The sequence below is a fragment of the Semicossyphus pulcher genome, unplaced genomic scaffold (genome assembly GCF_022749685.1).
Source record: "Semicossyphus pulcher isolate SPU_LCO1_2020_fin unplaced genomic scaffold, fSemPul1.0.p SCAF_23, whole genome shotgun sequence".
NCBI classification, from domain to species: Eukaryota; Metazoa; Chordata; class Actinopteri; order Labriformes; family Labridae; genus Semicossyphus; species Semicossyphus pulcher.
The window spans coordinates 7,439,639-7,461,479 of NW_027211697.1; the positions used below are offsets into that span (position 1 = coordinate 7,439,639).

The following is a 21,841-nucleotide window of genomic DNA, read 5'->3' on the forward strand; positions in this document are numbered from 1 at the left end:
TCCAAACTCTTGACCGCAGATTAAGTCTCCTCATCTTCAATTGACACTGGGTCCTCAGACACATTCCAGTGTATGTGTGTGTGTGTGTGTGTGTGTGTGTGTGTGTGTGTGTGTGTGTGGTGAACATAGACTGTATAAAAAGATGGACGACATAACAGCTCCCTAAAAGTGAATCCAAAACATGTCGAGCGCCCCCTGCTGACTGGCTGCAGTATAAGTCATAAAGCCCGCCTCCTCCATGTTAACAGATGGGACATGAGTCAAACTATAAAATCAAAATACACGCCAAATAAATCTTTCTCAAACACGGTTTCTGTTATTATAGTTAGTTCTTATCATGCTGATTTACGTCCATTTTTCCGACAAGTTTATTTTTAATTAGTTATTTGATGCTGTGAAAGGATGATTGACAGCTCTGTTGACAAATGCCGCTCCTGCAGCCGATCTGTTTCAGATTAGCAGAGTAGAGGAAGATTGGCGAGACAAAACGTAGCCATTGAAGTTTCCATACCTGTGTATGTTAACCTCAGACCAACACAAGAAGCTGCTCTGCTGTTAAACACACCGGCGTGTGGGAACTTTGCTGTTTTTTTCGGTAAGTTAAGTGTGTGTTTTGGTTAGCGGAAGTGGCTACGGCTATGACGTCACCATCGCAAGATGGCAGCGCCTATCACGGGGGCTATTTTGGCATCAATTCTGTTCAATGAGAACCGATGGAGACGCGTCGTCCATCTATATATACAGTCATTGGTGGTGAACTATAACTTGTGTGCAAAGTGTAGCTTAGATTCTGCAAAATTATGTTCTTGTCTGAGGGTCCCAGCATCTATCCACCCTCAGGCTTTAATTACTGTGTGGATATAATGAGTCAAATCCAATCAGTCCTCTCTCTTGCTCTTAATTTGTATGGAGCTTCTATTATGAAGCCAACCGATTCAGCCTCTCACACCAGCTGCCCTGGAGTGACACCAGGCCCCTCTTTGTTTGTGTGTGTATGTGAGATCTCCGTCTCTTACACACCATCGCGTCCATGCAAATCGGCTTGTATAATTACCAAATTGGCTCAAATCATTATCAGTATGTGTGACAATTGGTAACAGTTTCTTGTGGATGACGGATATTAACACAGTTTTATATACCAGGGGAGATGAGTCATGGTCTCTCTGTGAGGGATTAGATCCACCTATACATATGGCTGCTGCTGAGAAAGATACTTTGTCATCCTGCTATTATGAGTCTGACAGCCAAGACTAAATGGCCACGTGTGTCTGTGTGTGTCTGCGTCTCTGTGTGTGTTGGCTGAAAAGACCCTGAAACCTTAATGGATTCCTGCAGAGTGAAGGACAATCGTAGCCCATGGCCAGTCCAAGCTTATCCTCTGCTCATCTCATCTCAGCTCAGCTCAGATTCAGCCACAGCTCCAGCTAGGCCTCAGGCCATCTGGCTGACACACAACCACACACACACTCTCTCTCTCTCTCTCTCTTTCTCTCTCTCACACACACACACACAGGCAGAGACACTGGGTCCCTGAAGTAAAGTTCAGAACTTCCTTATGAATACGCTATTTTAAATACTCTGCGTAAACCAGTAATGTTCACGCAGCTGTGCTCGCTCAGTGAGTTCCACCTTAAACCTGGAACTTGTCAAGTAGTGGGAGCGCGGGAGTGAAATGTGTAGGTGTGAAATAGGCGGAAGTAGAGATTGGCAGTGCTTCCAGAAATAGGCTAGTTATCACGGTTGCTGCCACTGTTGAGTATAGTGGCTCAATGATGGTTGTGCTCAATTATAGCTAAGTATGTTCTGTAACAGCCAGGCCAGAAAAAGAATTACACAAAAAAATGGGTACATCCCATTCTGGGTGAAATTGGACTCATGGACCCCTCGCCCCTTCCCCCGGTTCTATCAGTAGACTCCTATTTTGTTCTAGCCTTTTCTCTGCAACACATTTGTCTTGCTAAGAGTTTACTCAGATTGACTAAATCACCTGTTGCGAGCTACAGATAAATTACCCAACGTAGCAGTGATGGTAAAGAGCGCAAATTATATACACAAACACAACTGATAAGCATAAGCAATGATTCATAATCACTCTAAACGATGCTGATACGATCTGTATTCATTCAGTAATGAAAGAGACTTGTACTAAATCAAGTAACAGCCAAGTAAGTCATCGTCTCCTTGGGCAGTTTTGTCTCAAAGCTGAGCCAAGCCACTTTGTGTAAGCGGCAGTAGATCGCCTTGAATAGAAATATGTTCTGTGTGTTTGCTATGTTAAGTATGTTTAACATTTGCTCTGCCCCCTCTGATCAGTTCCTGTTGCGTTGGCCCACAGTGCAAGTGGACTGAGTGCGATCACTCCTGGTGGCCTCCTTCAGTTTTACTCTCCTCTCGGCTCTCTGTGTGATTCTAATGACCGGCCAGCTGTACGCTGCTGTGTACTTACACCACAGGGTAGTTAAGAGAACAAGGCCACACACTGACACTATGCATTGTAATTCCACTGTGACACCAGGACTGTGGAAGTGCGCGTGTATGCACGCGTGCAAGCACGCGTGTGTCTTCCGCCCAGTATGTCTGTTTATGTGCTAATTTGCTTGTGTGGGTTTTTGCATTTGTGTGTGGATCTGTTTGTCTGGCCTCGCCTGCTGTTTGCATCTCCGTGTGCTTTAATTAGTATGCGCTTTTGCATCGAGGCCTTTGTGATTTGGCACTGGCACTGCATGCTGGCGAGGCATAAAAGATTTGAAGTCTGTCTGTGCTAGTCATTCAGCCTTAATGGCGTTAGTTACACAACTGAACTCAAGTCCCCGCTGCATAAATGGGTGGCATTTAGAAATATGAGCAAGTCCAGTGGCAGTGAATCATGTAGCGCACCGCTGCAGAGCATGTCTGGGATGACTGACATTGACATTGACCTAGATGGGCACTCCTCCTGAATGGACAGTGGCTGAAACCTAAGCAGTACTAGCTCAGTGTCAGGAAGGGAAAACAGCCCCGCTTTGTGGGTTTCAGCACTAACTGTTGTGGGGGAGAGGGCTGACTCAGTGCCCTTGTCTGCTGCTGAGCCCGTCTGGCAGGAGGAAAGGCTGTGCAGTGAGAGCCTCAGTTTATAAAGAACATTTAAATTCCTGCCTGCTTAAGTGGCGCCAGCATCGCTCTGTTTAGACTCAACAGTATGCCCACCATTAGCTTAATACGTGCAGAGGAGAGCTCAGTCAGAGCCGGCTGCTCCTTCAGGACAGTGGACAGCACCGACCAGTCTGTGATGCAACTCCAAGACTTGGCTGTTATTTTCCCAAAGGAAGTTTTGTCAGTTCAGCACCATGGACAGCAGCTCTCACGGCCGCTGGCTTCAGTCTGCACAGAGAAACTGTCCTTCAACCCCTGAGGAGAACTTCACTGCCAGATCATTCACTCTGCCTCTATTTCTATTCTGTTTCTGTGCCCCTGCCTCCACCTGGGCAGCAAAGAGAGCCGGCAGCCATTTTGTTATTTTTTTGTGTGCAAGGTTAGAATGTGGAGGCAGTTTGAAAAGTATGCAGTTATGGAGAGAGCTGGAGAGACAGCAAGTGTCTCTCTCAGCGCCTCTTTGCAGCCCTCTTCCATGCCTCTCAGCCTGGCTCAGCGATTAACCCTGAGTACCCTGCTGTCCCTGCTGACCCTTCTCCACACAGAGCCCCGCTGCTGGCCACAGCACTACACTGACAGGCCTCTCAGACAGCTGATTAACAGCAGTGGGTGTGCAAATGTTGTACACAAAAGAGGTGAAGGTGTACACACAGAAACTAATTCTGTTTTTTGCTTCCTTACCACTACTTCTTATTCAGAGTGAGTCCTGAGGTGCTGCTCCGACACCTTGCTGAGGTAGAACAGACTACAAGAGTCTGAGAAGGACACACAGTTCTGCTCTTGTGGGGGATCAGTGTGATAAGCTGCTGCTTGGCTGTGTGTAGGAGTTTGTTAACATTTGAAACTCTCACAGTTTGTTTCACAAGTGGTGCAATATTTTATTGGAGAAGCTGGTGTGGATGCAAATCCCTCATGCCAATATGTGATCTGTGATTTTCCAATGTGAGAACCGGATTGCCAGGCTGAGGCTCAACAGGACTGAAATATTACTGCTGCTCAGTTAAGGCCGGTCGATAGCGGCTAATTTGTGCTTTACATGAGGAAAATTGGACCCACTTTCATTCCGCTTGCTCTTGTCATACACTACACATCATCTTTACAATGTGGTCGAATAATAAAGTGCCTCCTAAAAGTATTAAGGTTCATTGAATTGTCAATAACTTTGCCCCCTCTCTCTTTCCACTCCAGCTCTGAGCCGGTCAATGATGCCCTTCGGCTTGATGCGTCGAGAGCTGGCGTGTGAAGGCTACCCCATCGAGCTGCGCTGCCCTGGAAGTGATGTCATCATGATTGAGACGGCCAACTACGGCCGCACGGACGACAAGATCTGCGATGCGGACCCCTTCCAGATGGAGAATGTGCAGTGCTACCTTCCCGACGCCTTCAAGATAATGTCACAGAGGTAACTATTGATCTGTTTGGATCTTGTGTATGTGTGTGGACAGAGTCACAGCCTGTTATTGGCAGAGAAAACAAGATATTATTTCACAACAAAATTCGTCCACAATTTCCTGCTTTTTCCTCCTGAGGTGTTGATATATTGTGAGAAATACTGAAGTTATCCTCCTTGGTTTGTGCTGAACGGGCATGACATTTTGGTGTCCGTGTGTGTGTTAAAAGTTCTGCACGTGTGTGTGTGCGTGTGCAAGTGTTTGTGGGCTTCCTACAGCTGCTCTCTGTGTTTGTGCTCAGCATCTGCTTCCTCTGAGCTCAGATCAATGGAGGCCCTCTCCCAGCTATCCATCACGCATGTAATGGAGGCGCAGGGTGCTAGCTTGGGGAGAGGGTAAGGGAGGGAGGGGAAGTGGCAGGGGATGGAGGAGAGTACTGAGGGAGTAAAGAAGGAAGAGAGACAGCTAGGAATGATGGGATGATCGAGTGAGTTGAGCGTAGATGATTTAAGATATGAAGGGAGTAAAAAACGACACAGGGGAGGAAATGCTAAAAGCGGGATAGAGAAGGATTATGTGATGAGAATGAGTGAGTACATGTGTGTGTATTCTGTGTGTGTGTGTATGGGTGTTTCTGGGGTCGTGTAAACGTGAGAAGGCATGTAATGATGCGGTTTAGATGGAGGTATTATGTGCATATAAATGTTTTCCCTGTGCGTGTGGTGTGTGGAGTATTTGCTTTAGCCCCCCTCGTCCTTCCCTGTTCTCTCACCTCTAATTGCTCCCACTCACAATCCCCCAGGAGAGGAGCCTCTTACGTCACTCGCCCTCTCCCTGCCTCTTCCCTACCACCTTCCCTTCCCACTCCTTTTCCACCTCTCTCACTCCCACTCTGTTTCCCACCTCCCTGCGGGTGCTGCTGTCACATGATCTAGTCTAGTGTGAAATTACTCCCTTCCGTACCGTTCGTTCAGAGCCTGAAGATGTTTTTTTTTTGTACCCGCTCCTCTTTGTCTTTCTTACAACAGCTCTTGTCAATTTTTTTTACCACTTACTTCCTCCTTTCACTCTCTTTTCTTCCTTCCTTCCCCCCGTCTGTCTCCCCCTCGCAGGTGTAATAACCGCACCCAGTGTGTGGTGGTAGCAGGGTCGGACGTGTTTCCAGACCCCTGCCCAGGGACCTACAAGTACCTGGAGATCCAGTACGAGTGTGTCCCCTACAGTGAGTACTCAGACCCCGTCACCCAACCCCACCTCCCTCCTCCCCTCACCCCATTCACCACCCCTCCCATCCCTCCCTTTATCCCCCCACCTGAACCCCCTACCCCCCCTTCAACCCCCAGATACCCTCGACAAATGACAATGTCACACTCACGCACGCACACTTGCTCTCTCTGTCATATTTGACACAAGCAAAACAAAACAGGACAGACAGTCATCCTCACCTGCTTTCTCTCTCCCTCTATCTCTCTTTCCTTGCTCTCTCATACACACACAGACGCACACACACACACTCAGCACAGAGCGCTAAACCTTTTTTCTTCATCAACAGAGCGACGCACCAGTAGCCTGTGAGGGATTTTCACATGGGGGAAGGTGCTTCACCAACACAGGGTCCGATAAGCACTTCACGCACACCCACAGCAAGCGTGGGGTCAGCCCTTATTGGCGCTCACGGCAGTGTAACACACACACCGCCCCGCACTTGCACTCTGATTGACCCAGGGGCATGCCTCTGCCTTTATCTGGTGCCAAACACCTTTGCTGTCCCTCTGATTTCCAATAAAAATGAAAATTGGCTGCAGTGAGATTGGGAGGCAGGGGGCCGTCGCATGTACGCCACACCTCACAATAGGAATGTCAACACAAACAGCAAAAGGCTTATTTTAGACCACATGCCCCGGAGCACCACACTTTTTTTACGTCCCCATGGTAACGGTTGACATCCTCGCGGCACTGCTCAAAGCTAGGTGGCAGGTGTGACATACAAACATGCCTGCACGCACACACACAAAAAAAGCCGACCTTAAACCGGCAAAAGAGGGACACGCAGTTGCTCTCTTTCCCTCTCCTTTTGAAACACACAAGCGCGCACTCACACAGCCAAAGGAGCAGACACAGAAAGGATTATATGGTGTTGTGTTGATCCTCGTTCATGTGAAAATCTCCGCTCAGTCTCCCCTCCTCCCTCTCATGTATTAATACTCTCAGCACAGCATTGATCCCCTCACTGTGCAGGAACACCTGGCTGGAGGGGAGGGGCAGCGGCGCTCCCCTCTGCCAGGCGGGAGAAGAATTGGGGTGGGAGGACAGTTAAAGGGTGTGTGGGTGGTGGGAAATTGGGAGTAATGGGCCTTCTTTGGGTGCAGGGGCTGTTTTATTGATCAGAGTGGGGTGATTCTCTCTGCTTTTTCCTCAGGCACAGATGTTGTGGCGAGCCATGGGTTCGAGTCGACGCCGAGCCGCTAACCTCCTTTGCTTTCTTTTTCTTCTTGTCTTTCTTTTCATCTCCTCTCTCTGTGGTCTCTCACACATCCGTCCTTTGCTTTTTTATCTCTCACAGTCGATATCACCTCTTTTCATATCTCTTAACTCTCTCTTTCTGTATTCTGCTTTTTCTCTCTGTCGCCTCCCGTCTACACTCAGGTCTTTAATCTTCAACCATCGCCCCATTTCTCTCATTCTTCTTCTATTTTTACTCTGTCCATCAATCTGCCACGGCATCTTATCATTCTATCCTGTCTCTTCCGCTGTCTCTGTCTTTTTTTTCTTTTACAGGTGGGACTTATTTTATTGTATCCGAGCATCCAGCTCTGGAGAAACTCAGGGACTTCCAAACACCTCTTTCAGTCTTTGCTCTCGCTCTGCTCAGTGCTGTTGTGCCCTCAGTTTACCTTGCGATAGACTTTGTTGAGTCAGGTTGCAGCCACAGTCACAGATAAGACGAGGTTAGCTGGGTTTCTTGCCATTGGGGATTATTCTCTGCTGTGAATCTTTTCTTCATAGCCTTCCAAGTGGCAACAAGTGTGCTTCTCGAGCCTCCTCTGCCCTCTGCTCACCTGTCTTTCAGTCGATTTTAGCTGCAGACAGATTGACCCTCTCCAGGCATTTGACTTTGATTGTTAGTCCTCTGGTGGTTCTGTGCTGCTGTAACCTGGTGTCACAGTTTTGTCCAAAGAAGGTCATGCTAGTTGCTAACTAAGTTGTACCAGCCGTCTTCTGCCCCATGCATTCTCACCTTGTCTTTTACCCTGCGCCTGCACAAAGGAGCTTGTTCTATCTCCACAAAGCAATCAAAGGGATGATTAAATAGCTGCTGACTTGCATTTTTCCTCGCCGTCTTTGGAAAAAAAAAACTTTGTTGATTGCGTCTGAGGTATGGCGGGGCTTAGAAAATTGGAAGCTGATCCCTCTATGATGAAAAGTCCCGCCTGTCTGAGGTGACAAAGAAGAGCCCATTACCCCTGTCCTCTGTCACTCTCCTGCGCTGTAGGAACACAACCGTGCTACACTTATTCACACACCCACACAGAGTGAGACAACCAAGCACAATACGTCTCACACTGAGGGCTGCTGTTCGTGTTTGTGCTCATCTGACAAAGTAAATACGATCTGACACGTTGAGACTCAGAGCTGGAACTGTTCATCCCAAAACCTAGTCACCGTCGCACCACACGCCACTCAACTCGGCCACTTTTAATTACCTGGAGAGGCGGCGCGTCCCTCTCTTCAGTTCTGCCTCAGCAGAGATTTGTCAAGATTAATTGAATTTGCTCCTGCTAATCGCTCTGGTAATGCCCCATCGTTCACGTCTGGCTAGGAACGCCGGGCACTCCGGCGTCATCCCAGGCTGACGCGTGTTTTCCAGCGGTTGCCTCGACAAAAAGGTGAACAATAGAGAGATGATATGTAAGGTTGGTGTTGTAGCTGCCTGAGATGTTGCGCAGCCATGTTGACGGCCCGTGTGTGATGTTCGCCGCTGACAGGGTCCTCTATGTGCGTGTCGCACAGGCGCCACGTTACCAGTCACCTGAAACGGCGAGGTGACAGCCAGAGCCGAGCTGACACACATACACGGGCCTCTGTCAGCGCAGCTCAAACGAGGGTCCGGAACATGTGTGCGTGTTGCTGCGCGGGGGGGGATCGCCTTGGCAAAAAACAACATCGGCCAACAAGTCAAATCATATCTCATCGAGCCAAAAAGCCCTGCAAGGCCTCTCCGCCACATTGCATTGTTTTTGCCAGCCGGAACAGAAGAAGGCAAAACGGCTCAGCTCTCATTTTGCTCTGTCACAGGCGGCTGTAGACTGCTGGATACAATAAAGACATCACAGATCCATACGCACGGCTGCAGCGTCTATTTACTGCAGTAGAAAGCGTGCATGGCTGTCTTAACACAGATGTACACAAAGTCAGAGTAAATCTACCCCGTGAGAGAACTCTACCTGTCCCCTCCCCTGCTCCTACAGGACACAGTGCTACATCATTATTGACTCCTTAATGCTCTTTGTGCAGGCCATCCACACTAGCCATGCCAGAGCCATTACCCTTACTGTTGTGGCTCTGCTATTTCATCAGCTGTGATTTATCTTGTTAATATGCACACTGCAGGTAGTTGTGAAGTAGTGGCTTTAAAAGCACCTACTCAGGCTGTACGCTTTCATGCTCATATTTGTGGCTCTGCAGCTGTTTCACCTTATAAACACATCCTCTCCGCATTAATGTATTCAGCACTGCCAATTTGTTATGAGACATCGCGTTTTGAAAAAAAAAAAGGCCACTGGATGTGATAGTTGACTTGTTGGGAAGAGTTTCAGTCAGTCGTAGAAATAACGATATTGTAGTTTGACAAGTTTTCAGGGGAGAAGATGAAACACTTGGATGTAGCTAAAGTGGAAGTTCTATTAATATGTATCGGGGCACCATTAGACGTGGATCTCATAAATGTTCGAGGCGGGAGGCTTGGATCAGGGATGACTCTTTACCATGAGAAATGTAAATCGAGAGAAGAAGAAAATTGAGATGGGAGATGGGCGGAAGAAGCGAGAGAGGACACGCGATCTCTCAGCGCCACAAAGAGACGGAGGAAGTCGAGTTGTTCCACAGTTCTCCGATATAGCGTGTGTGTGTCTGTTTGAGAGTGTGTGTTTCTAGCTGTACTCATTAGTGTGGGAGTAATTGATAGGGTTGTAGAGAGCACTGAGCAGAGTGATTAAGGGGAGAGAGGCCAGTGGCTTATTTCTCAAAAGGGCCCTGAAAGAGAAATGCTGAATGAATCAGACAAACAACCAAGGTGGCCTTAAACTAACCTCCAGCTCACTGTGAAGACAGTTTGATGAGTTTCTGTCTCTTCTCTGTGTGTGTGTGTGTTGTGTGTCCTCGGGTTTGTGTGATGATGCTGTGTGTGTCTCTGCTTAGTGTCTATTTTTCAGGACAACCAAGAGTAAAAGAAATGGATTCAACAGAAGTCTTCCACCTACCCTATTTTTCTTCTCCCTCTCTGCAGCAATGAAGACGTTTCCTTCCTCCTTCTCTCTCTCTTTGCTCTCTACATGCATCACACACTCTCTCTCTCTGCATCGCACCCATCTTTTTCCTCCCGTTTAGGAAAACATACTTGCATTTATAACATTTAGTATACCATATTTCGAGGCCTCACACTTGCATGAAGCGGACAGTAGATGCCTCTGTGAGACAGATTCTGGTGTCCCCGTGCCCCCCTCCCCGTGCGTTTGTATCAATGAGGATGAAAGCTTAGGATGCTGGACGCTCTCTGGTCTCCCCTAACCTTGGAGCTAATGATTGCACTCACAGTAGGTGGCGGCCGGGGGATGTAATGCTTTCTCCCCCTCCCTGCACTAGCTTCACAGGACTCGCAATCATAGCTTTGCCATGTTTACCCCTCCAGGCTGAAAATGGCTACCGTCCCCAGATCTTCATGGGGCTGTTTGTCCAATTTGATCTTGGCATACGATGATAAACGATCAGTGTTGCTGCTGATACTGAAGCTGCCTCTGCTGTACCGCCGCCAAGATGCAAGGCCATCCCCCACACAGATCAGGCTACTGCTGCTAACGCTCCTTCTTTCTTTTTATTCTGCTCGCCCTTTGTCTCATTATCTCTCTCCCCTTTTTCCTTTTTTTTTTACGGGAAACTCGAGTTGCGAGTTGTCGTGACAGTATCACAGGGCCCTCCGGGGACGTCAGACTTCTCGCGACACGTACACCGCAATCACGCTCACAGCAGGGATCCACCAGCCATGTGCCTTCTGACACGTTTCCTCTCTAGAGACGTGATGTTCCACTCGCACGCCGCTTGCGCCTCAGCAAACACAGAGGAAAGGCGCGTACCAGCGCTGTAGTGTAAAAGGCGGAACTGAGATTTTTGTCAGCTTCTCCGTGAGTCTCCAGCTGCTCAGGACCTCCCGAGATGCGGAGACACACGCAGGTACCGAACAGCGTCATGGATGTTGAGGGAGCCGAGCCTGAGCTGCTTGAGTCAGCTGAGGCCTTGTTGTGACTCGACACACCAACCTATTGATTGGTCTGTGATGAGCCCGCTCCAGACATTTCTCTCATTTCTCTTTTGTCTCTACCCTGTTTTTTTTTTCCCTCCCCTCCCCCCGACTGTTTCTCTTGGTTTCTCTCTGTGTTTCTGAGGCGTTCCACTCTGTCAAGCCCTCCCTTTCCCCCTGTTGTTTGTTCTCCTTTGCTTTGATGAGCCAGCCTCGGCCAGGCAGGCCGGCAGCTCCCCATTGATTGGCCGGTCGATGGGTTGAGTGTTTTTGCTGGCTTCTATAGTGAGCATCCTGACTCTGTAAATTGAGCAAAGCCAAAAGCACCGCTTTCTTTAGATCAAGGGACCGCTCTAATGTCAACACAGAGCGTGCTCGGAGAGAGAGGCGGAGAGAGAGATTCAACTATCCATCGAAGACAGCTAGCCGCGGATAGAGACATCCTCATCACCACCTTTCCATGCACCATCCCCCCATCTCTTTCTCTGCACTTTTTGTTTACTTCCACAGCTGAAGAGGAGAACAGTGCAAGGTGCTCTGCCTTGGTTTCTTTCTCCAGCAGGTTCCTGAAGATGAACTTTGGGCGTAAAGGAAGGTGGGAGGGCGAGAGGGAGGGATGTGGCAATAAGAGAGGTGGAGGTGGGGTCGAGAGTGTGTGGTTCGGGGTGGATTGTGTTGTTGGGGGATTATTGATAAAAAATGAAATGAAATGGAAATGGATTTAAACCCAGGTCAGGCCATTTTCCCCCTCCTCATTTTCCATTTGAGCCATCCTCTCTCTGAGTAGCCAACCATAACACAGACAGATAACTTGCTTTAAAAAAAAAGAGAGAGAGAGAGAGAAAGGACAGCGTTTTATTTAATCTAAATTTTCTCTTTTTTCCTGCACCTGTTTTTCTTTCGTTCTCTTTACTTTCCCTCTCTCTCTCTTCCTTGCTGTCTTTCTCTTTTATCTTTCTATCTCCTTCTTCTCCTTTTTCCGATGCTTGAATAGAAGTGGATCAAAAAGGTAAAGACCACAATGAACATAACAACCACAGCTCGCCCCTTCCTCCCTTCTCCTCCTCCCTTGTCTCCCTTCCTTCCCCCCATAACCCCTCCTAACCCAGCACCTTGTGTAGTGGTCATGTTTGATGTTGATATCCCTCCCTTTTCTTTCTCGACCTCTAATCGCCTCCTCTGCCCTGCTCTTTCTTTCTCTCTTTGAACTAAAACCAAAACTCTAAAATCCTTCTAGATCTCCTCCTTGGTTCTGATGACACCAGCCTGACCTGCACGCACGCACACACTCACTTGCACAGACACACAAAAGGGTCCAGTCCAGAATCTATGAGAGATAAACGTGAGATTAACGTCATTCCTTTCCTGTACGACGTAGCACATCGTAGCCTAAAATCACTGACAACATACGTTCATACTGTATCATCTCATGGATGGCAAATCTCTCTCTTCGTTTCCATCACTTCCTCTTCTCACTGTTTCCACACAAACACACGCCAGCTCATATTCCTCATCACATTTCTGAAGACTTTTTTTTCTTCTCATTCGGCTTCTACGATTAAAAAAAAACTCGCCCTCTCTTTTTACATTATCCAGCTCCTCCTTTCCTCCATCCTACACCTCCTCCTCCCTCTTTAGTGTCTCAGGACCGATTCAAAGTTTGTTGTTGCTCTAATCTTGAAGAAAAACTGTGTTAAGATAACTCGGTAACAGGCCAAATTCACTCTCAGCATCATTTCTACAGAATCCCAATCCCAGGTGCTTCACTGTCCTTCTCTCATTCTTCCTCTCCTCCTTATTCAATTAATCACACTTTCATTTAACTCCCTTTCCCCTCACTTATCTCTCTCTATTGTGTTCCTCATCCTCCTCTCCCCCTGGTCTCCTCCTCTCGCCTTTCTCTGATTGGTTTATCTCTCAGATCACATCTGGCCATCACAGGCAGCTGCAGGCTCTCTCGAGCACACTCCTCTCTTCTTCTTCTTCCTCTTCCTCTTCTTCTACAGTTTGTCACTGCCACATCTCTGATTTTTTTATTGCACATGCACCGTGAACTTGTGCCCCCTTCCCTCCTCCCTCCACCTATGCCCGTCCAACATCAGTCAATCCTGTTCAATGAGGCTCTGGAGGGGGGGGAGGAGAGGGGAGGTGATTGGGGGTGGGAGGTGTATCCCCGGTAGGGAGTACTTCAGCTTCTTGTAATGGCCTCTCTGATACTGCAGGGCCTCACTACAAGCTCTCCTAAAGAGCTCCAATCAGCATGGCCGGGCAGCTCAATCACTCCCTTCTTAAAGAGGAGAGGTAGACCTGACCCCTGCGCAAGGTCGCTGTTAGTGAGTAGTGGCCATTAGAACCGGCTTCCCAATGAGCCTTAACTCCCCACCCCCCTTTACTCCCTCTGAACACCCCCCCTACTAGCATCTGTCTGGCCTCAGCCATTCCCCCGTCTGGCCTCATGGCTGGATCCATATGTTGGAGGAATTAACTCCTACAGAGGTTGCCATTAACTGGTTTATGGAGCCCTTTGTCTGCTGTTGTGTCCATGGCTTTTCACCGACATGGATCATTGTCTCACATTTTCTCCCACCACAAGCAGCCATTTTAGCTCCCTCTCCCTGCTTGTGGTGTAAAACTTCAAAAACCCTCCTCCTCCTCCTCTTCCTGTTTCCGCCTCAACCAACTGGTTATTTTTATTTACTACTCTTCCTCCCACTAACACTAAAATGAACACCCCTCTCCTCTGTCTGCACTCCTGCCCTTGCCACCTTAATCCATCCCTCCGCTGCTGCTCAGCACACTTCCTCTCTCTGTTTATGGCTGAATTAACATTCCAGACTTGTGTCTCGTCCCGTGTCTGTCAATCTAATCCTCAGTGATTGATCAGCTGATTGACAGATTTGGATTGGGATGACGTGCACCTCTCATTGATGATGTCAAACGCAGGAGATCCTGTTCAATGAATGTCAACACTCTGTCAGCCGACCTACTGATAGGCTTTTTTAAGACGATGTTGGTGTCAGCTGCCTCTCCTTCTTCCCATCACTCCCTCTGTCCCTTTTCTCACCCTTTTCGCTGACAGTCTAGCAGAGTACACTACCACCTCATTACACTGTTTCCTTTACCGTAGCTGACAGGATCAAACACGTGTCGGCCATATTGTTCTCACCTCCAGTCTGTTTGCTTCTAAAGGGGGAAAAAAAAAAGGCAAGAAAATGAAGCAGTTAGACTTCTGTGAACATCCTGCTATTTCCATGCAGGGCGGGGTGAGGGAGCGTGTAAGGACAGGACCATCGCTCACACAAACCGCTCTCTACTTGTGATTTGGAAAAGTGAGAGAGAATGAGTGAGAAACCGCCGCATCGTGTGACGGGAAAACACAAAGAATGGCTGCAAATGGAGAGAGAGAAAGAGAGAGAGGTAGAGCCGTCGCTATAGAGACGATGAGTCAGGCAGCATCACCTCATTAGGAATGACCCACCACACACAAGCACAGTCATGTGACCGAGCCCAGCGCAGACACACTCTATTCAGAGGCACAGTGAGATAGTGAGAGAGTGTGGGGACTGACTGTACATGCAGAAGTCATGCATTGTTAGAGCCACAGAACAGAGAGGTGAGCGAGTGAGGCAGGTGGTCATGAATATAAATCACGGCGTCTGCTTTTAGGGCCGTTATGGAGAGACAGCCCCTCTGGGAGGCCCGACGCAGAGCAGGGAGGGAGGGGAGAGGAGAGGAAGATGCAGGGCGGTGGCAGGCGAGGCTAGGCTAATGCTACATCCACGCAGAGTTGCTGTTATCACACTGCTCGAGCAGTACTCAGTCAGAATAGGGTTTGTCCCTCTGCTGTCTATTGTATCTGTCGCCATTGCAGCCATGTCCCGACCAACTTTCCTGTCAGTCAGTGTCAACTTCTCTCCGAGGCTGATAAGACTCTGCTTTCAATGGCGCTATCTGGAGCCCTTGCAAGCTTTTGGTCTCGGTGAAGGGTATTCTCTGGGGTGAATGTTTGGGTTGATAACGTTGCCAGTTTGACACCTGCCTCTTCCACTGTCTGCAGAGTGTGTACCTGCGTGCATTGTCTGAGAGTCTGTGCGTGTCCTTAAGGGTGTATGTCTACGTGTGTATACGTGTCTGTGTACGGCTGTTTTGTTCTGTATTGTGTTTTTACTCCCATGACTTGACCCCACTCGGAGTCTAAAAGGAAGCGGAAACACAATGGGAGCCCCTCCCTTCTCCTTCCTTAATGCTCTCACCTTCTCTCTGTCACTTAATGTCACTCCTCAGCAGATTAACTCACTCCTAATTCTCATTTCACAGGAAATAACCTATTTACGCTCTCTTACTCCACTCCTCTCTCTCTCCTTGTTTGCACACACAGAACACGCTCACATCCTTCTTCACGCTTTCTTCTCTCTTTCTGCCTCTCTGTCTCTCTGAACTACACACATGCATGCCTTCATACACACACACAAACAATAAACACACATGTAGATATATTAATCAATGTAAATACACAGTAAGACACAGCTACACCTACTAATGAGATTATAAATGCACATCGACATACCATCAGGAGACTGCACACTCATACACACACTAACCCTTAAAGTCCATTAACCGTCCAGCATGGATGCAGGTTACCATGACATACTCCATTCTGCCCCCTGCTGCCTGCATGCTGCACCTGCCAGTAACAGGTGTGGGATTCAATTAGAGCAGCATGCTCTCAGCAGTTCATTCTGTGAGCAGGCCATGACTGGACTGGGCAAAGGCCTGGGGCCAGCAGAGCGCTAAAGAAAAACCCAAACGAATCATCACAAAGACGCCACTTTAGAAACAGCTGCCAACCATTGGCAGGGGGTGTTTAGATCATCAAAGTCGTACATTTACCATCACCATGACGCTGTCACATCAAACGTGAAAACACCATGGACTGCACATGACAATGGAATTGAAAAGTCTAAATTTAGCCTGAAGCTGTCAGCGCTCACTTTTAATTGCGTTACCAGTCGATCACAAATTGCTGCGAGACTCTAATAGGAGATATTTACTGTCATTTTCAGGAAGGTTCTGGTGCTTTTATCGTTTTATACTGCGGCCTCATATTGACAAGTAACAGCTGACCTGTGCCTGGGAAAGGGATTATGGAGATAAATAGTCAATTATTACAGCCATAGTTCCCTGTATGTGTGGCAGTAATTGGCATGCTAGAGCATGATAGCTGCAGCCTGGGTTTTAATCCCTGATAAGGTAAGTTTCATTAGCCATCTGGCTAGTTTGTAGGGTGAAAAAGTGTTGTGTCTGCATTGTCTGGTGACTTCCCTTGGATGATAATGACTGCAAGATTTCCATCCACACCCAAATAGGAATTTATCTATTAATCTCTCCGCATAATCCCAGATGCCTCTTACTCCAGCTAACCTGCTCTAGCCAGACTAGGATAATGCCTAATCTCAAGACTTACGCCTAATGCTTAAAGCCTAATGCCTAATACCTCATTCATACTGTGGTCATAATAGCCTCTTGTGCAATAGACTCTACTGCTAGGGTTTGGCTGCTCCGGCTTCCCACTGCTACAATCACTCTTCACAGTTAGAGGGAGAGAGAGGGAGGCAAAGAGAGCCGGTAAACAGCGAGGCAGCTAGGAAAGCTGGGGAGCGCAGGTCAGAGTTAATGAAGCCCCCCAGGCAGGGTTCACAGGGTGTGAAGCATGGCCACTGTTTCTGTTTGGCCTGTGAGTGTGCGAATGTGTGTTTGTCTGTTTCCTGATGGCCTGCGTGTACAGCCTGGAGGCCGTTGATGAGCCCCTTTGACACCGGGCCCACCCAACGCCCAGTTCATTAGAATAAACCGAGGCTCGCCGGTCGTCAGTGCAAACCTCAGGCTTTGTACAGGAGAAAAAGGAAAGGAGGAATTGGAAGGAGGAAGGCAATGGATGACAGACTGTTAGTGTATGCTGCGCCATGGTGTTATTGTGATGATAAGCCCAATAGAACAGACTGCTACCCATTTAGGACAGGCCTGGAAGGTTAGGTGCAATAATGAACAGAATCACATAGTGGCTTGGGGGGAGAGGGCACAATGTAGTGAGAGTAAATTGTATTGCAGACAACAACAACTATTTTGCAGCCCTGAAAGATTGTAGTGCAGTTTTTTCTGTCTCTTCTCTGTACATTATAGCCAGTCATGACTAAAATACATTCCCCCTCTTCTTCCAAAGCCTTGGATACCAAATGTCAAACTTAAATAATTGTGCTATCAGGAGCTTTAATTCAGATGTGACAGTTTGTGTCTTACAGGATTGTGAATCCAAATAAGGATTCCCATGAAAAGCTGGTATCCATGGTGTTAATACTGTGTATAAAGCCCTTTCCCACTGGTCAAAAAACCCGCTAACACCCGCTAACATGGCTTTTTCGCTTAGTGGGAAAGGTTACAATCGATATTCAGACCCAGGTCAAATGACTCTGCAGTGGACCCGGGTTATTATCGCCTCGGCTCCGATCTGCAATGATGGGAACACAAAACCCGAGTCGACACGCTTATCTCCGCCCCTTCACCTCCATCGGTAACTTCTGCGACTCCTTGTCATCTCAGCTACTAATTCTGCTTGTCTCTGTCCGAGCAGCGCTCGAACATCGTTCAGTATTTGTCAGCGCCGAGTTGGATAAACACCTTAACCTCTCTCCGGCACTTTAGTGATGTCAGACGATGACACAGCAGAAAAGGAGTATACTCCACTGGCGATGGGAAAAGAAACAACCGGCATCTATAAGCAGGTCTGAAAAACCCACGTCAGCGCGCTAATTTTGGTGGGAAAGAGGTACAAGAGGCAGAAATCTTGTACAATCATTATTATTATTAGCTTAAAGGGTCACAACTGTACAATCATGTTCTTGTTTAGCTTCCGACCTTGTATTCAAAAGTCCAGTAATATCACACTTAGAGGATCCTTTAGGTTTCCCCTCTGTGGACCACTTTATGAATGATATTTCAGCCTTCAGTCCAATGGCCTTCATGAAAGCTTTTTGTGTCATGCTGGCTGTACAGCTGCTATATTTAAGTCATCCAGTGAAATCTAAAGTAGTTCTGATTTGCTTTCATTAAATAATCCTGTTGTTGAACTTCTTTGTTGTATGTAAGATTAATGCGTTTTATTGGATACGTGACCATGAAGCAAATTATTCCATAGAGGCATTACAGATTTAGTTTGCCCTTTACTGTACTGTAATACCTATCGGAGTCACTGCATTGTGGCAGCAGATGAGATGAATGCTTGCGTGCATATTAATACCGACTCTGATTGGTCATTTTTTATGCGACCATAAAAAAAAAAAACAGGCTTGCATGTTTGTGTTTCTCTGTCCTTTATTCTACCTTGAGGCAGAGTGTTCCTGGCTTTGTTTATGGGTCACCTACATGCCGAGCCTCTGCATCGCGTTCTGCAAGCTGTTTATTTCTCTATTTACAGTCGCATTGTACTTTTGAGGCTGTGTCCTACTTTTAGTGGTTGTTTTTTCTCCCCACTCTATAGCTTTCTGCTCCGATAATACCTCCCATTTACCGCCTTTATTGGAAATATTTTGGAACACATTTATTTGCGGTGCACTCATGCTGTGTCTGGATTGATAAAGACGTCATTTGATTGTGGTGTGAGGGAGAGTTGCCATAGATGTTAGTCAAGAATTTCATTGTTTAGCTGTCTTGAAATGCCAGATGTTACATTGCTCTAAACATTATTTAGCATATTCCCATCACCCACGTTCGTATTTGCAAAGCAAACACCTCAGGCTTTTGAGAGAGCATTTTGGTTCGACAAAGGAGCGTGACAGGCCCCCTCCCTGTGAGGAGTCTGTATTCAGAGTGTTTGTTTATGCCTGAGCTTGATTAGATTCCTGTTTGGCTGCCAGTCTCAATCCCTGTTGGACCCCCTCAGACAGAGGAGGCTAATTCCTAAGTGGCCCAGCACCACAGATCACAAACCACTACAAACAACAGCCGCGGAAGGAGAAAGCTGGATTTCCACAAGCCTGAAGTAACTCCTCCATCTCTCTATTATGATTCTCCTCCTGCTCCAGACTCCATGCAATATTCAGGACAGTTTGAGCCGAGGCTGATCCATCACTCTAACAGTCGCTGAGTGACAGAGTATGTGTGCGTGTACCATCCTCGTGTGCATTGGGATGTTGTGTGTGTGTTTCTGTCTGTTCATCCATGTGTGCTGTATCTCATCTGTGTCCAAACGCCCCTGCAGTGTCCAATTAGTTCAGAGATGCGTTCAGTCATGAGGTGACCAGCAGGTGTCTGGTTCTGTCCTAACCCAGAGCCAGAGAGCCACATAAATAAGCTGGCAGAGGAGACGTCGGGACTCCTCAGCTGTTTTTTTTCTGTAGCGCATCCAACTCTCTGTATCTCTCTCTGTCGCCGGTACCCCTGTGATGTCAGAGTGGCGAGGATGCCAGCAGCTTCCCTCATAGATCACCTGACATGCCCAGTGGTCCCAGGGCCCTCTCTCTCTGTCAAGCTGGGACACACTGCATCAGCCAGACAATTTACACCAGTCCCCAGTGGATGACCTCCACCTGCTGGATGCGGGCATCCTCCGAGTGTGTGTGCTTGTTGCGTGTACGGTTTCCCATGTATTTCTGTCTGGGTGCACCTTTGTGTATTTGGAACAGGGACCATTGACTCTGTCTGTATTTGTGTGTGTGTGTGTGTGTGTGTGTGTGAAGCTGAGCTGCATTTGCTGAGGAAGAGGAGGCCTGGCCGACCTCATATCCTTACCCCAGGATGCTTTTTTGCTTTCAGGCATTACTCTTGACTGAGAGCCAAATTTAAGTCCTAATAAAACAAACTCAACAATTACTGTTTTACCACCCAGCAGCAAAGGAGAGAAGCAGAGGTCTTTGAAATAGGAAAATGCACAATCAAATAAAAAGTAGGCCAAGATAAATTAGATTAGAGAATACATCTAAGCAGCGGCAGCAGCCAGAAATCTCCCATTTATCATATCCAGACACTTTCCGACCACAATGCTGATGTTCTACAAATGAGCTTTTATATGTTCCTTCATTTAAAATCTGATATTGTACCTCACCTCACTCCCTCCTCCCCCTCTCTCTCCCATTCTCCTCTTAGTCTTTGTCTCCTTTTCAAATCTCAGCTTACTTTTATCTAATCTCATCTCTCTTCCGTCCCCTCCATGTCTCTCTCCTGTTCTGTATTCCACGGTCTTTGGCCTTTTCCCATCTCCTCTCTCCGTCCCCTGCCATCTCCATGATATCTTTCATTTTTACAATGCTGTGTTTTAATATTCTGTCTTTTCCTTTTTTTCCTTCCTTCTTCCTCTCTGCTCCAACACACCTCCTCCGCGCCAGTCTTCGTGTGTCCGGGGACTCTGCTGCGGGTGCAGGCGGCTAGCTCTCTGCAGGAGGCGGAGCACCAGGCAGGGGCGTGGTGTAAGGATCCGCTGCAGTCTGGGGACCGTTTGTACGTCATGCCCTGGACCCCCTATCGCACCGACATGCTGTACGAGTATGCCTCCTGGGAAGACTTCAAACAGAACCGAGCCACTACCACCTACAAGTGAGGGCGCCTCCCACTGTCCTGGATGATCAAATAGCATCTGTTTCTGTATTGATTTATTGGCTTTTGATGTGGATATGGATGATGATAGCAGAATGGTCCCACTGTGGTGTCAGCTTGCTCACAGTGAGGCCATCTTGTAGGATTTTGTCATGCAGAGTAGATGAATTGGCCTGTTCTCCTGGATTTCTGCATCGCTTATGCGGTTCTCTGTCAACAGGTTGCCCAACAGAGTCGACGGCACGGGGTTCGTGGTGTACGATGGTGCGGTGTTTTACAACAAAGAACGCACACGAAACATGGTCAAGTATGACTTGCGGACGCGAATCAAGAGCGGCGAGGCCATTATCACAAACGCCAACTACCACGACACCTCGCCGTACCGCTGGGGAGGGAAATCCGACATCGACCTGGCCGTGGATGAGAACGGCCTCTGGGTGATCTACGCCACAGAGTCCAACAACGGGCGGCTGGTGGTCAGCCAGGTGGGAGAGCAGCGCTGCACAGAAGGGGATGAGATGTGGATTATAGATGCAGAAGTAGATTATATCAAAATCTAATCTGACTAGTCAGGCGAAAGGTCATGTGTCACACATGAATGAATTACTATTGAGATTACACAAGTGCACTGACAAATGAGATAGAGGGATGTTGTTGTTCAACGAAAAGAGGTCACAGTGAAATTACCTTAAAAGGTTAGGACAAATTTCAAATCCCATCATATCCAAAAACTAATCTTCACCACAGAGGTAAATATTTGATTTGTTTTTTAAGTGCACCTCAACCAGTTCCTTCCTGCCTCCTTACACTGTACTAATAATATCTTGCAATCATAAAAATGTTGCATTGTTAGGTATTATAAGTTTGGATGTATCCACTGCACATACAAACAAACATACACATCATTGTCATCTGTAATCCAAAGTCACATTGCGGTCCCCTGCCCGCGTGACATACTCAAAACATGATCCATCACCCTGAACTTTGGAACATTCATATTTTAATACCAGTGGGTTCTTAACAAACAAAACCGCAATCAAGGCAGCAAGTTTCCCCACAAACAGAGCTTGAATTAATGTGTTGCTCAGAAAGACGGCTCCCATTTATAATCACTATCTTTGACCTTAACAGGAAATTGTTTTTCAAACTGTAGAAGTTAAACAATCCATCTAAAATATCAAACCCTGCATGAGCTATGAGCGTGTAGAATAATGGAGCA

General features: G+C 47.5%; 1 protein-coding gene across 4 annotated transcripts in view; it reads left to right on the plus strand.

The window, feature by feature from the left end:
- The window catches only part of adgrl1a (adhesion G protein-coupled receptor L1a), a 97,932-nt gene that overhangs the window by 52,628 nt on the left and 23,463 nt on the right, over positions 1-21,841 (plus strand). For all 4 annotated transcript variants that reach the window (XM_069674806.1, XM_069674809.1, XM_069674808.1 and 1 more), the window contains exons 3-6: positions 4,321-4,534; positions 5,636-5,745; positions 20,415-20,622; positions 20,843-21,107. In XM_069674806.1, coding sequence (XP_069530907.1) covers positions 4,321-4,534; positions 5,636-5,745; positions 20,415-20,622; positions 20,843-21,107 — 797 coding nt within the window. The remainder of the gene's footprint in view (positions 1-4,320; positions 4,535-5,635; positions 5,746-20,414; positions 20,623-20,842; positions 21,108-21,841) is intronic.